The sequence below is a fragment of the Malus domestica genome, chromosome 07, assembly GCF_042453785.1.
Source record: "Malus domestica chromosome 07, GDT2T_hap1".
Classification (NCBI taxonomy): domain Eukaryota; kingdom Viridiplantae; phylum Streptophyta; class Magnoliopsida; order Rosales; family Rosaceae; genus Malus; species Malus domestica.
In genome coordinates this window covers 32,494,883-32,507,498 of record NC_091667.1, presented here as the reverse complement: position 1 = coordinate 32,507,498, position 12,616 = coordinate 32,494,883, and the positions used below count along the sequence as shown (strand labels likewise).

General features: G+C 38.4%; 2 protein-coding genes across 13 annotated transcripts in view; both read right to left on the bottom strand.

The window, feature by feature from the left end:
- Window positions 1-5,135, bottom strand: part of LOC139197612 (uncharacterized) — a 97,865-nt gene extending 92,730 nt beyond the window's left edge. The window contains exons 1-3 of one of the 2 annotated variants that reach the window (XM_070825470.1): window positions 912-5,135; window positions 731-828; window positions 188-555 (exon numbers count right to left, since the gene is read on the bottom strand). In XM_070825470.1, the coding sequence (XP_070681571.1) occupies window positions 1,793-2,467 (675 nt within the window). In that variant the 5' untranslated portion in view covers window positions 2,468-5,135 and the 3' untranslated portion in view covers window positions 188-555; window positions 731-828; window positions 912-1,792. Of the gene's footprint in view, window positions 1-187; window positions 556-730; window positions 829-911 lie in introns of those variants that run through there. The other variant, XR_011583158.1, reaches the window with a different exon arrangement.
- An 832-nt stretch (window positions 5,136-5,967) lies between these two features.
- On the bottom strand, window positions 5,968-11,687 carry LOC139197611 (trehalose-phosphate phosphatase A-like). 11 transcript variants are annotated; one of them, XM_070825466.1, is made up of 14 exons: window positions 11,300-11,638; window positions 10,957-11,022; window positions 10,084-10,694; window positions 9,080-9,461; window positions 8,842-8,982; window positions 8,687-8,758; window positions 8,434-8,559; window positions 8,281-8,337; window positions 8,062-8,163; window positions 7,816-7,893; window positions 7,641-7,710; window positions 7,472-7,542; window positions 7,291-7,383; window positions 6,850-7,173 (listed from the first exon to the last, which is right to left on the bottom strand). In XM_070825466.1, the coding sequence occupies exons 4-14, from the start codon at window positions 9,371-9,373 to the stop codon at window positions 7,150-7,152; spliced, it is 1,128 nt and encodes a 375-aa protein (XP_070681567.1). In that variant the 5' UTR covers window positions 9,374-9,461; window positions 10,084-10,694; window positions 10,957-11,022; window positions 11,300-11,638; the 3' UTR covers window positions 6,850-7,149. The 11 variants fall into 11 exon arrangements, with proteins under 11 accessions (XP_070681565.1, XP_070681567.1, XP_070681568.1 ...); XM_070825467.1 differs by having other exon boundaries at window positions 10,084-10,191; window positions 11,300-11,615; XM_070825464.1 differs by lacking the exons at window positions 6,850-7,173; window positions 10,084-10,694 and adding an exon at window positions 5,968-6,352 and having other exon boundaries at window positions 11,300-11,687.
- Window positions 11,688-12,616: the final 929 nt, after the last annotated feature.

Genomic DNA, 12,616 nt, shown 5'->3' with positions numbered 1-12,616 from the left:
AAAGCTTCAACACCAAAGCTTCACCTACAAAGCTTCAACACAAAACCTTGCTCCAAATAAACAAATTTTGTTCACAAAACCCAAGATACCCTTGAACTTGTACAAAAACACTTGGGTAAACATAAACATTTTTTGTTTTACACCCACAAGGGCCCAAAATTTTCCTTCTTATTTATTCACTTATATATGTTCCCAAACATATTATAATAGATCCAACAACAAGCCAAAGTCCCAAGTTTCATAATGGACAAAAGTACAAGCAATTCATCAATAATGAAGGTGCTACAAAAATTGGAATCTGCCCCAAAATAGAAATCCAACCCAAGAGACTTTTTCTCTCTCTCCCTCTTCCGCCTCCTTTCATCTATCAAATTTCTGCAACCTCTGCTCTTCTCCAATAGAGCTGAATTTTGGACACCCTATAGTTCTTGAGCATATGAACAACTTTCAAGAAGGAACCATTTCTGTTTGAGCGACGGAAATTAAAGTGTTGAAGCTCCAAACATGATAGTCGGCTTCTTGCAGATTTCGAAGCTGTTGTGATGTTTCGAAGATCTGGAAATATTTAACCGTTAGTTCATCCTGAATTTTTGATATGTTATGAAAGAGTCGATGAGGAACAACTTCAATGAAGAAAGCATACCGATCTGAACAAGAGAAAATGGAGTTTCGAAGCTCACAACAAATCTGACGGGTTGAGAGAAAAATAATAACCAGTCATTCATCATACCTGGATTTCTGGAGTTATACTGCTCCGAGGGATCTCAAATTTGGATATGTTGTAGTTCACGAGCTGAGGAACAACTTCAATGAAGAAAGCATGCTGATCTGAGCAAGAGAAAATAGAGTTTCAAAGCTCACAACAAATCTGACGGGTTGACAGACAAATGATAAACAGTCACTCATCATACCTGGATTTCTGGAGTTATACTGCTCCGAGGGACCTCAAATTTGGATATGTTGTAGTTCACAAGTTAGGGAACAACTTCGATGAAGAAAGTATGTTGATCTGAACAAGAGAAAATGGAGTTTCGAAGCTCACAACAAGTCTGACGGATTAACAGAACATTGATGAACAGTTACTCATCATACTTGAATTTCTGAAGTTGTACTACTCCGATGGATCTCAAATTTGGATATGTTGTAGTTCACAAGATAAGGAAAAACTTTCATGAAGACGACTTTGCAATCTGAGCTATAGAGAAAGGTGTTATCTTGCATCCACTCAGGCTGATTAGTGGAAACGAAAAGCAATTCCACCAAAGAAAAGATGAAAAAGAGAGAAAAGCTACTAATTGCACTTGATCTTGTCTAGTCAATAGCATGCAGCATCAAACACACAAAAGTTGGAAATATTTTTAGATAAAGCATATACGAATGTGTGACATCGAAACAAGAATTCGTTACTTTGACAAATTAGTAACACGCGAGACACCTCATTCGGCAACTCTCTTCGCCTGAAGACTTGGGGGACTCCCACCATATGCTACTGCATCTTGATACTCGGCAGTCTCACAACCACTCAGTGACTTGGATTTTTCAAGTCTCCAACCGAGAAGTTTTCCTCACTCGGGAAATTAAGGGAACACTACCTCAAACTACATGCTTCACTCACAAAGCTTCAACAATACAGGTTTCAACAAAAGCAAAAATTCAAAGAACTTTATGAAGAAGGCTTTGGTGTATTTAACACAATATGTTGAAATGAAGCAAAGCTTATTTATTAATATTTTCGATAAGCCACAAATATGTACATATACATGAGTCAAAATAAACAAACAAAAGGGAGCCTTCACAAAGGTTGCTTAGGGGAAGTCTCAGCAGTCGGTAGAGCCCCAGAAAGAGAAAGCACCGGAGGGTGGTTATCCAGAGCCTCAGTACGTGACAAAACCCCAGAAGGATGAGGCATTGGAGGTTCATCATTTGAAGCTTCATTACCAGGTACAGCCCCAGAGGACGAAGGCAATAAATGCCTTTGGAACAAACCCACAAACCGCTGATGATCAAGTAAAACCTTACCATCAAATTCCTTCATCTGGTCAAGCTTCCTCTTCATGTTTGTAGCATAGTCATGGGCGAGCCGGTGCAACTGCTTATTCTCATGCTTGAGCCCTCTAATCTCCTGTTTGAGACTCATCACTTCAGCAGCCAATGATTCAACTTGGCGGGTTCTAGCAAATAGGCGTTGGGCCATATTAGACACAGAACCTGCACACTGAACACTAAGAGCCAGAGAGTCCTTAACAGCCAACTCATCAGACCGTTTGGAAAGTAGTCTATTATCTTTGGGAGTGAGAAGGTTCCTGGCCACCACTTCAGCGGTCATATCATTCTTCATCACAGAATCCCCAACGGTAAGAGGACCAGTAGGGGATATGAAGGATGGGCGCCATATGTTGTCTGGAGAAGGCGTGGCTGTCTCTTCTCCAAGGTTCAAGTCAAAACGACGGTCGGATGGTCCAGACATTTTCAAATGTGTTGAAGAAAGAAGAGGTCAAACAAATCAAGATCTTAGAAGTGCAAGAAATGAGCTTCTACTGGTAGAGATTCAAGTGTGCTGTGGAACTTAATGTCAGCCTCTATAAAAATCTGCACTCGACGGAGCTTCAGAAATCGAAGAGACGTTTGCTTTCTCAAAAGCTGGGCTGCTCAGAGACCACGAGGGCCGATCTCAGAAATCGAAGAGGCGTTTGCTTTCTTAAAAGCTGGGCTGCTCAGAGACCACGAGGGCCGATCTCAGAAATCGAAGAAGCACCTGCTTTTTCAGCCTCGTCAGCACCTGTCACATGCACAATCAGCTTTGCGGAAATTACGGGCACTCTGTCGAAGATTTCTGGTGAAGTAGAAAGCACGTGAATCTTACTGTTCAATCACCGCTCTCCATATGCACCATCAACTCCTCGGGTACCACATATAACTTTGTCAAAGATCTCTGACAAAGTTTAGGCACGAGAATTTCGAAGTTCCAGCTACCCTACTATTACCCATAAGGGTAAAGGAACAGCACCACTGCTTGACAACTGGAAAGTCCCTATGTGTGTCGACCTCCGTGTTTTGCGGCAAGACAGATTGGCAAGAACGTCCAACCTTTACTCACATTCAAGAAAAGACTCCCAACATAATTACTTTCTCAAAAACCGGAGTAGCACCGCTTTCCGAATCTCGAGAGTCAGATCCTCGACGGGATTGCTTGTTCGAAAACCGAAGAGGCACAACTCTCAGAACTTCGAGAGCCAGATTTCCTTAGATAAAGCTTGTCTGTAATCTTCACACGTAACATCAGCTTTCCAGATACCACATACCACTTTTTCAAAGTGCTCTGACAAAATTAAAACACGTAAAGCTGGCAGCTCCCACTACATTGCTGTGACCAAGAAAGGTAAAGGAATAGCATTACTACTTGTTATTGGGAAATCCCTATATACATTGACCTCCCTCCTCAACGGACAGGCAAACCTGCAAAAATGCTCAACCCTTTCTCGCATTCGAAAAGGCACCCTCAACATAACCTCTCGAAATACTCAGCTTTATTTCCCCCCGATAATACCTCAGCAAATAAGCCACACCAAGAACAAGAGTATCTCATATCATCAGGGTCGAAAGCAAGAGTATCCCATATCATGCTTTCTCCCTATCTTTGTCTTTGTCCTTGTCCACACCTGCAGGACAAGGAGAAAGAGAGCAGTCAGTCGGAACCTGAAATCAAACCTCCAATTTGGAACTGACTGCCTGGAGCCTTTGCCTGGTTGCTTACTTAGCATTGCTCTCGAGTACTCATCCTCAACTGCTGTCAAGGTCACGAATTCCACCGGCAAATACCTCATGACAGTTGATCAGATATTGGCTCTTTACACTGAAGCTGCCAAGCGTGGATGAGTCACTATGAAGGAATGTTCTGAAGGACCATTTAAATGCAAAGGTTGCACACCACTTCTGCCATGCAAAAGATTGAAGCAGAAGGTTCAACGGTGAGCTGAAACAGATCACTACAGCACGACAGCTTTCCATACCACATTCATTATTCCGTCAACAGCAAAAGTATCCCATATCATCAAGGTCGAACGTACTCTAGATTTGATGGACTTGTTTTGACCCTCAAATTTTTGAGTTGGCCTTATACTCTGAAGGGCACCAGAAAACCCTCCAGCACAGTTCAAGAATAAGCCTGTGGAAAGTTACTTCTTCAAAAGCAAAAGTATCTCATATCATCTCTTATCCATTTGCTTCTCCTTATCCTGGCAGTTGAATGAGAGACAAGGAGAAGGAGAACAATCAACCGGAAGCCGAAGTCAAACCTCTGATCCTGGGTTGCTTACTTGGAAGTTTGACTGCTTACCTTGTCTGTCACCTCTTTCGGCAGATCTCCTAGCTCGGCGACTTGGGGGACTCCTACTATAAGGTTTGTATCACACTTGACTAAGCCCGAAACTACAACTAAGCTTCAAGTGAAATTGATACATTACCTTGTGCGTCAACATCAGCTAAATACACCATTCCCGGATGGAGGAAAGGTACTTCCAGAGAAGGGCAGATGAAGATCAGACCACACTTCGGTACTTAGAAGTTTCGTGATTACTCAAGGGATTGGATCTTGCAAGTCCCCAACCGAGGAGTTTCCCTCACTCGGGAACTTAGGGGAGCACTGTTTGTACCATACTTGACCAATCCCGAAACTACCGAGCACCGGCCAACGCTATACTGTCAAGGACCCAGAAGAGTTCCCCTCCGACCAGGAGGCCAATCACTACTCGACACGTGTCAAGATTAGAAGCCAATCAGAGCGCAGCACGTGTCGACATCAAGAACCAATCATAACATGACACATGTCAATGTGACAAAGCTACAAGTTTTTCTATAAATAGGGGTCATTCCCCCACAATATTGCCTAATGTCATTTTGTACTAAACTATTCACTAGAACTCACTAAACCAGAGCTTGAACCTATGTATTTGTGTAAACCCTTCACAATTAATGAGAACTCCTCTACTCCGTGGACGTAGCCAATCTGGGTGAACCACGTACATCCTGTGTTTGCTTCTCTGTCTCTATTCATTTACGTACTTATCCTCACTAGTGACCGAAGCAACCAAGCGAAGGTCACAAAACCTGACACTTTCTGTTGTACCAAAGTCTTCGCTGATTTTGTGCATATTTAGGGCCTCGTATATAAATATTTGCCAATCAAATTGCAATTTGTTTTTTTTATATATATAAATATTTGCAACTCAAATTGCCCCACCTAACTGATTTATATTGGAATTTGTTTTATTTTTTAATTATTATCCAATTAATTTGATCACTCTTCTAATATTTTTTAGGGAACTTTAACGAAAAACTTCCGGTCATGTTCACTTTAACGAAAAACCACATTTTTACACTAAAAAGTCAATATTGATACTATTCACTTTACCCTTTATTTTGTTCTTATCGTTAAAACTCAAAGTTTTCAAGTTTTTTTCATTAATTTTCCTTATTTTTTAAGCCACTTGTTTGATACTGTTATTTATCTTAAAATTCACTATAAATTTATACAAGCTTCAAAAAATAATTTGTAAAATATTACGAACTCGTAATTATTTGTTTTTTTTCTCTTACCATCAAATTCATCAAAGTAATAAAGAAAATTTGTCATTATTTTTATATATTATATGTTTTATAATCAATGTTTTTTTTGGATATTATAAGCTATATAATAAATAGACAATTATTTATACGGTATATAATAAATTTATTCAAATTTGCCTAGGTCCTCGCCTAAGTGTAAAGTCATGTCCATCATCTTTTAAAACTTTGCTAATTATACAGTTAAATAATAGAACGATACAACAAGAAACGGTGCTAAATTATCCTTCAAATAATATTGTTGTTCAAACCCTCGTTCGACTATTTTGAGTAGTCCAAATCCTCTTTTGAATATTTCAGTTAGTGCAATTTCTCCTATGAATATTACGGGTAGTTCAAATAATCTTCTTGCAAATCTTGGACTTAGACCTTAAATGAATGTTCACAATTTGTTGGGATCCTAAAATTTTTAAATTTCGCCCCTCCCTCCTAGAATTCCTGGTTTCGCCACTGCCGCGGTTAATACCCATAACCACCTATTTAAATTTCACAGGTAAACGGTTATACTCATAACCGTAACCGTGAAGTTTAAATAGGCAGGTAACCACGGTTACCCATAACCGCAGGTATTTTGCCCATCCCTAATCAACATCCAAAATGCTCGAATTAATTGCAAAAACCCAATTCAAAACTCAGATCAACCTCGTTGCCCAAATCAATCTCAACGCCAACTCCGACACAAGATCCTTGGCATTCTCTAAATCCGGCTGCAAAAATGAGGGATTTTGATCTGGGTTTTTCACAAAAAAAAGGTGATTTGAGCTATTGAGAGAGAGGATGCTGGATGGAGTGCTTGCAGTTGTATCATTGAAGAAGAAGAACATAGGATAATGGAATGGAATAAAAATGGCAAAAGGGGATTAAAATATCGTAAGAAGAATGACTAAATGATGCTGGAATGAATTAAAAAAAATTGCAATAGCGGATTAAAAATTGTAAAAGTGAATAAAAAATAGCAAAATATTTTAATCCGGACTTTAGTTTGACACTGCACCAAACAATTCACTAATCTTATCCTGCTTAGTCCAAGCCAACCAAGTCAGTCAAACTTAGTCCCTGAAACTAGTCCAAGATAGTCCAATGCAACAAAAGCACGTTAAATGAACTCAACATATGATAATTCTTATATTTTTTTTGTTCTATTTCTTTTAATCTACGCGCCCGCCCCATTAAATCCTGAGTTCAAAATCTCTATTAGAATATCACGTTATCATAAAGGAAGAAAAATACAACATGATGCATATATTTCATGTAATTAAAAGAATCAAAATCCAAAATCCAAGAGGAATCGAGGAAAATAAAAAGGAATGAAATAATTAATACATTGAGAACGAAAGAAAGAAAAAAAAATGAAGGCGCCTTAATTGGTAAAAACAGAAGTAAATTAACCGAAGGCATTTGCAATTAAGGCACAAAGCTTTTCACGGCCAAAAAAGGGCAAGAAGCGACGAACACAGACCAGCACGCGTTCTTCCATGCCGACCTGCTTTCCCCAAACCTCTTGGAGTATACTTATCTAGAAAAAACCTAAAAATAAGCAGTCCGTCCAGCCTGTTTTCGTCGTATAAGCATGTCAAGATTATGTCTTCTACGTAATTATCTATGCAGTAATTTTTATAGAGCACTTGACTTCCTCCATATAACCAGTGACTTAAGAAACTCCATTACCTCCGAGGGATCCCGGAGAGAGTAAAATGCATTGCTGTCCTTGGGCTCGGCCGAGACTAAAATGCCGTAACCTTGGTTTCCTTCCCTCAAGACCTGTAACAGTCCCCCATCAAGTTAGCAATTCGATCGGTTTTATAGAAGACCGTCAGAACAACATGATAACAAAATTTTCGAGTTTTACCTTGAATGCATCTTCATCTGTGCGGTCGTCGCCAATATATATTGGAAGAACATCTTCGCAATTACTTAGTCCTGATACAAAAAATTCCATCGTAGGGCGAGTATAAGATGGAATTCAATGAATTCTTGAAGATCACTTTAAAGGAGCAAGAGAGAGTAGAAATACTCACCAAGAGATTCGAGTAAAAACGTGACGGCCCTCCCTTTATCCCAGTTTATTGTAGGTCGAACCTCTAAAACCTACAAATAAAGAAAATAGGACAAAAATATATTGAATTAAAATTACCATAGCACAAAGATAGAAGATTAAGGTAGATCAGCCTGCATTTAGGCTTTTAAAAATACCTTTCGCCCATGAGTCAAGTGCAAACGAGGGTAGTCTTTAAGAATTTCATGGACACATTGCAGAACCGCAGGCCAACTCTGAAGACAACAGTGTATAATTAGTAAACGCAAAAGAAAAATTTACTGCATAACAAAAGAGAGGCTCCTCCAGCCTCTCCTAGTTTTTACTGCATAACACACTGCCAGAAAAAAATATATATCTTAAACTCAAAGTAAATCAAATTTAGTACTCGAACAAGAGACTACCTTCTCATCTACATTGCGGTAATGTACAGAGACACAAAACTTATTATCTTCAACTATAGCTCCTTCAATGTCTTTCGTACTTTCAACAAGCAATTTAAATACCTGGTCAAGCATAAAAAAAATCAGAACACTATCTCATCATTCGTAACAGAAAAGATAGGAAGGGACATCTTGTTTATTATATTGATGCACATGATTACAGAGAAGAAATTTACAAACCTCTCTGATCATCGGTAAAAATTCAGCTGCAGGCTGGAACAAATTAACCGCCTTACCCTGAATGTACAAAAAACCAAAAGATGTTAAAAGAACAGAACAAACGAACATATTTTTTTTGTGCGCATGAGAGGGCGAGAGCTTGCAGCCAATTACCTTTTTGTCAGTTGACTTAAAACAGTTTCTCTGGTCATCATTTATAGTTTGTATAACCGGGGCCATTATGTCCATCCCATGACTACCCGCATAATAGAGTTCATTTAGTTTTACAAACTCGTATACCTGATAGAATAGGACACAGAACAATCAAAATCAGCAAGCACCAGAAAAGATGGTAAAAAATGTAAACAAACAGATGATCGCCGAAGAGTATGTCATGCTCATGTTTAAGGCTCTGGCTAGCAATTACCTTGTCATGGCTTCTTCCACTAATAATTGCTGTTGGGAAATGTTTTGCTACCTTTTTTACGGCTGCACGCATCTGAAAAGATTAAAACATCTTTGATGAGCAAGCAGAGCGTTTTAAGTTTTGCATAAAATATACATGTATCAAGTTGTTCTTACGGCATCAGACATAAAGGCACAGTCAGGGTTATCTACAATTGGTGAAAGAGTCCCGTCATAATCAAGAAACAATGCTATTCTCTTGCCTTTGGCATAATTAGAGATTTGCTCAAAAGATGTAAGTGCGGATGGATATTTGACCTGAAAGATTAGACAGAAAGATGTTAAGTGCTGCATAAATAACTTAGATTCAAAGCCTATTGGAGGTTAAAAAAAAACATGAAGGAATAATTGTTACCATCCATGTGTGATAGGATATATCAGCATCTGTTGCCCCAGACTCATTGTTAACATCCTTCGTTATCTTTCTGTGAGGAGGCGATGAAGCTTTCATGGCATCGAGCCAAGAGCTAGAGCGAACGTCATCAAGTACATTCTTTTTCCTAGGGATTGTTAGGTATAGACTTCCAGGGAAAGCTGCTCCTGGAGTTGAATATGGTAACAGGCTGGTATGAACGCCACCAAGTCTTGACTTGCTCAAGGGTGGAGGATCAGCAAGAACGGGAGAAGCATGATTTGATTTCAGGTCCATTGGATCCAGATTTGTAGCCCCTTCGTACGAAATAATGTTATCACAAATAAACAAGTGTATAAATCTATTATAACTTCTTCAGATGACCCTGTAATCAATGAATAACCATTGCACGAGTTAGACAAAAGAAAATTCCATTAGCCTTCTAAGTTTTGGATATTACAGAATATTCCAAAGAGGAGGGTTCTGTGAATATAGGAACCACACTTTCAGGCAATATATGCTAAAAGCTAACTGAAAATAAGCACGTGTTTCCACTTCAAGAGAATTTCAAAAAACACAAGGACATGCCAAATTTTTTTACATACACAAAACAATGATCCGTTAGCTGCAATTATGCCATTTCATTCGAAAGTAGCAGCAACGTGTTCAGTCCAATTTCTTAGTTTCCGAAACTACTTGTGCACGCAGGAGGGAATAAACAGCCCATAGCTAAAGGGGAAAAACTAGAACCTCAAGGGTTGCGAAACTACTTGTGCGAATTTACACAAATACAACACTCCTCTAACTCCACAGAATAAGCATATGGTGGTGAACTTTGAGAGTTCAATCAGTGTGTTAGTCACCAAACATAACTCAGAAAAGCATGCGTATGTTTAAACACGATCAACTGTGCTAAAACGTACAATTAATCTACACGAAACACTACAGATTCTCCGGCTACAAATATTGCAAGAGAAGATATGCAAATGTTTGGACATACAGCTCACCCGAAAATATGTGACTGGTAGTTGCATACCATTAACAGCTCCTACTTCCCACTCACCGGGGGGGATGAAAACATATTAGATGAATATACATAACCACAAAAAGGGGGCCTACACACAAACATGGAATCTTCAAACCATATGAAATGGACAGATTTGGATGCAAGAAAATGTATGACCACCAACACCACCACCTAAAAAAGAATACACATGTTGCAAAAGACTAAATACTTTTCGCCCTTACTTTTGAATTGAGGGGGATTTGAATACAAAGACTCGGGCAAATGCTCTTAACCAACTGAGCTACACGCCGCTTGCGGCATCTTTGAAAGTTCAACGGAGACAAACCCAAGAGTAGAGTTGAAGTCTAAGGTCAAGATTTTGGCATTTTGCTTAAATGACTTCAATGATTAAGACTTTTCTTTTGTTTTTAATTTTCCCCCTCTTGATTTTGAATATTACAACATGATTTTGACATTTGACCAATCATTTGTATTGAAGCAAAGAAAATAAATTTAACAAATTGGAGTGAAAAATCAAAGGATGAGAACAAAAGAACAATATCTCATCAGCTCAACCGAAAACAGCTCAATGGGAGACCATGATGACATCATCTGTTTTTGCAGTTGGAAAAAAAAATTAATTAGGAAAGAAAACAACCATAATTATATCAATTTATACTCTTAAATCTTAATTATTAACAGAACCAAATCTCATCAGTGCCAAAGGTCAAAGCTTTCTCAATTAATCACCTGTTTGGAGCTAAAAAGTTTATATTTTTCTTAACCAGGAAACAAAAAAATACACTCGGCAATTCGAATTTTCGAATAGCATTACGTGGAAACTGAAAGAAGAAGGGGCGAAACGACGACGTACCAGGTTGAAGAAATTTTGATCCGAAGCGCCAGCAGTCTTCGAAATGCAGGGGCGGATGCAGGAAACCTTCAAAACCAAATTATCGAAAGTCAGCAGCGGATAAAAATAACCGGTGAGGCGGATGGAAAAATCCGAAATGCTCTGTTTGGCAGCCAAGAAAACAGAGGAAAGCAAAAGGGGAAAACGAAAACGAAAGAAACATTCTTCGGCAGCCGCCGCTTCAATTCAAACAAACGGCACTGTTATTTTCTCGGCAAAAAGAAAAAAGGGTGATATTATTTTCTCGGCGGCCAAACAGACAGAGAAAAGGGAGAGGCTTTAACAACGATTGTAAAAAATTCACCTTAATCCGCAAGAAACGAGCTGCGCAGAAAATCGGAAATAATAGGGGAAAAAGTTACGGCGGAGAATCGCGAAGGAAGCGGCCAATTAGGAAAAAAAGGGGGCAAATAAAGAAACGTATAAAATCGGCAAATGAGCGAAAGATGAAAGAAAGCCCTGAATTTTAGAGTTTCGGCATTTATAGAGAGTTTCGGGTTTCCAGGAGAAACGTGCTCCGCAATCCAACCAGGCAAAAACCCCTCCCCAAACCACAAACTCCACTGCGGTTTGACGCGTGTACGGGCAGCATTCTAGTCTTCTAGACTAATTGGTTATTTAATAAGGAAAAGGATCCACTCCCATTTTCCTAGGAATCCTAGAGAGCCAGTGATCTCATTCTTATTGTACGGTCAGTTTTTGTTACGTACTATTCATATTTAATTTTAAATTTTGAAATAATTTCTGACCGTATAATTTCGTTGGCTGAACTGCTGATATAGTTCGTGAATTACATTTATCTAAGTGAAAATTAAGTTTTTAATGTTTTTTTATAAAATAATTTCTAAACGTATGAAAATAACCTGTAGGTGAAGCTTAAAAAAAAATTGTTTTGTGAAATTAGAAAGACAAAAATTTATTTTCACCCTCTTTTGGTTGACAAAAGAGAGAGTTCATTAATATGTAGTTTGTATTAAGCTCTTGCCGCGTGTGGCAATTGTCTTTTTTTTAATATTTTATTTTTTTAATTTTACTTATTTTAGATATTATTGTTTTTTACTACAATATATTTTAAAAATTATTGAACGTAACAACTCACAATCCCACTATTTTTTGCCTTGTCCTTTGGTATACATAGATTATATTCAAAATTACTTTTATCTATTTTTTTTTGTCAGCTTAAGTCACATGATGCTACTTAGTACTACGGTCTAGTTGTATTCCTCTTCACTTGTAAGTGAGAGGTCTTAGGTTTGATTCTTGCCAAATGCGAGTTTGAACCATATTATTACTAGTTTATTATGATACTTAGCCTAGTCCCCCACCCCTTAATGTAGTTAATATCGTTTGTTAAAAATAAAAATAAAAGTCACAGGACATTTTAGTGGGTAATATCATCTTTTTCTCACCCATAAGCCTTTAACATTGCATAAAACTTACGAATCTAACATTTAATTTACACTCCAAATTTAACTCCGCACACCATGAGCTCGTTTGGATGTGCTTTTAAAATGACCAAAAACGTTTTTGGTGAAAATCTTTTGGAAACAATCCTTACTAAAAATGCTAGTAAATCCTGGAAAAGCACTTAAAGTGCTTCCTAGAAGAAGCACATAACTGG

What these genes read in the sequence shown, in the direction of transcription:
- LOC139197611 (XM_070825457.1), bottom strand. Translation starts at nt 9,373, where the DNA reads ATGGACCTGAAATCAAATCATGCTTCTCCCGTTCTTGCTGATCCTCCA. An exon ending in TTTTACCGATGATCAGAGAG is followed by an intron (nt 8,164 to 8,280) that starts GTTTGTAAATTT and finishes ATGCTTGACCAG; the next exon opens with GTATTTAAATTGCTTGTTGA. An exon ending in GTTTTTACTCGAATCTCTTG is followed by an intron (nt 7,543 to 7,640) that starts GTGAGTATTTCT and finishes TTTTTGTATCAG; the next exon opens with GACTAAGTAATTGCGAAGAT.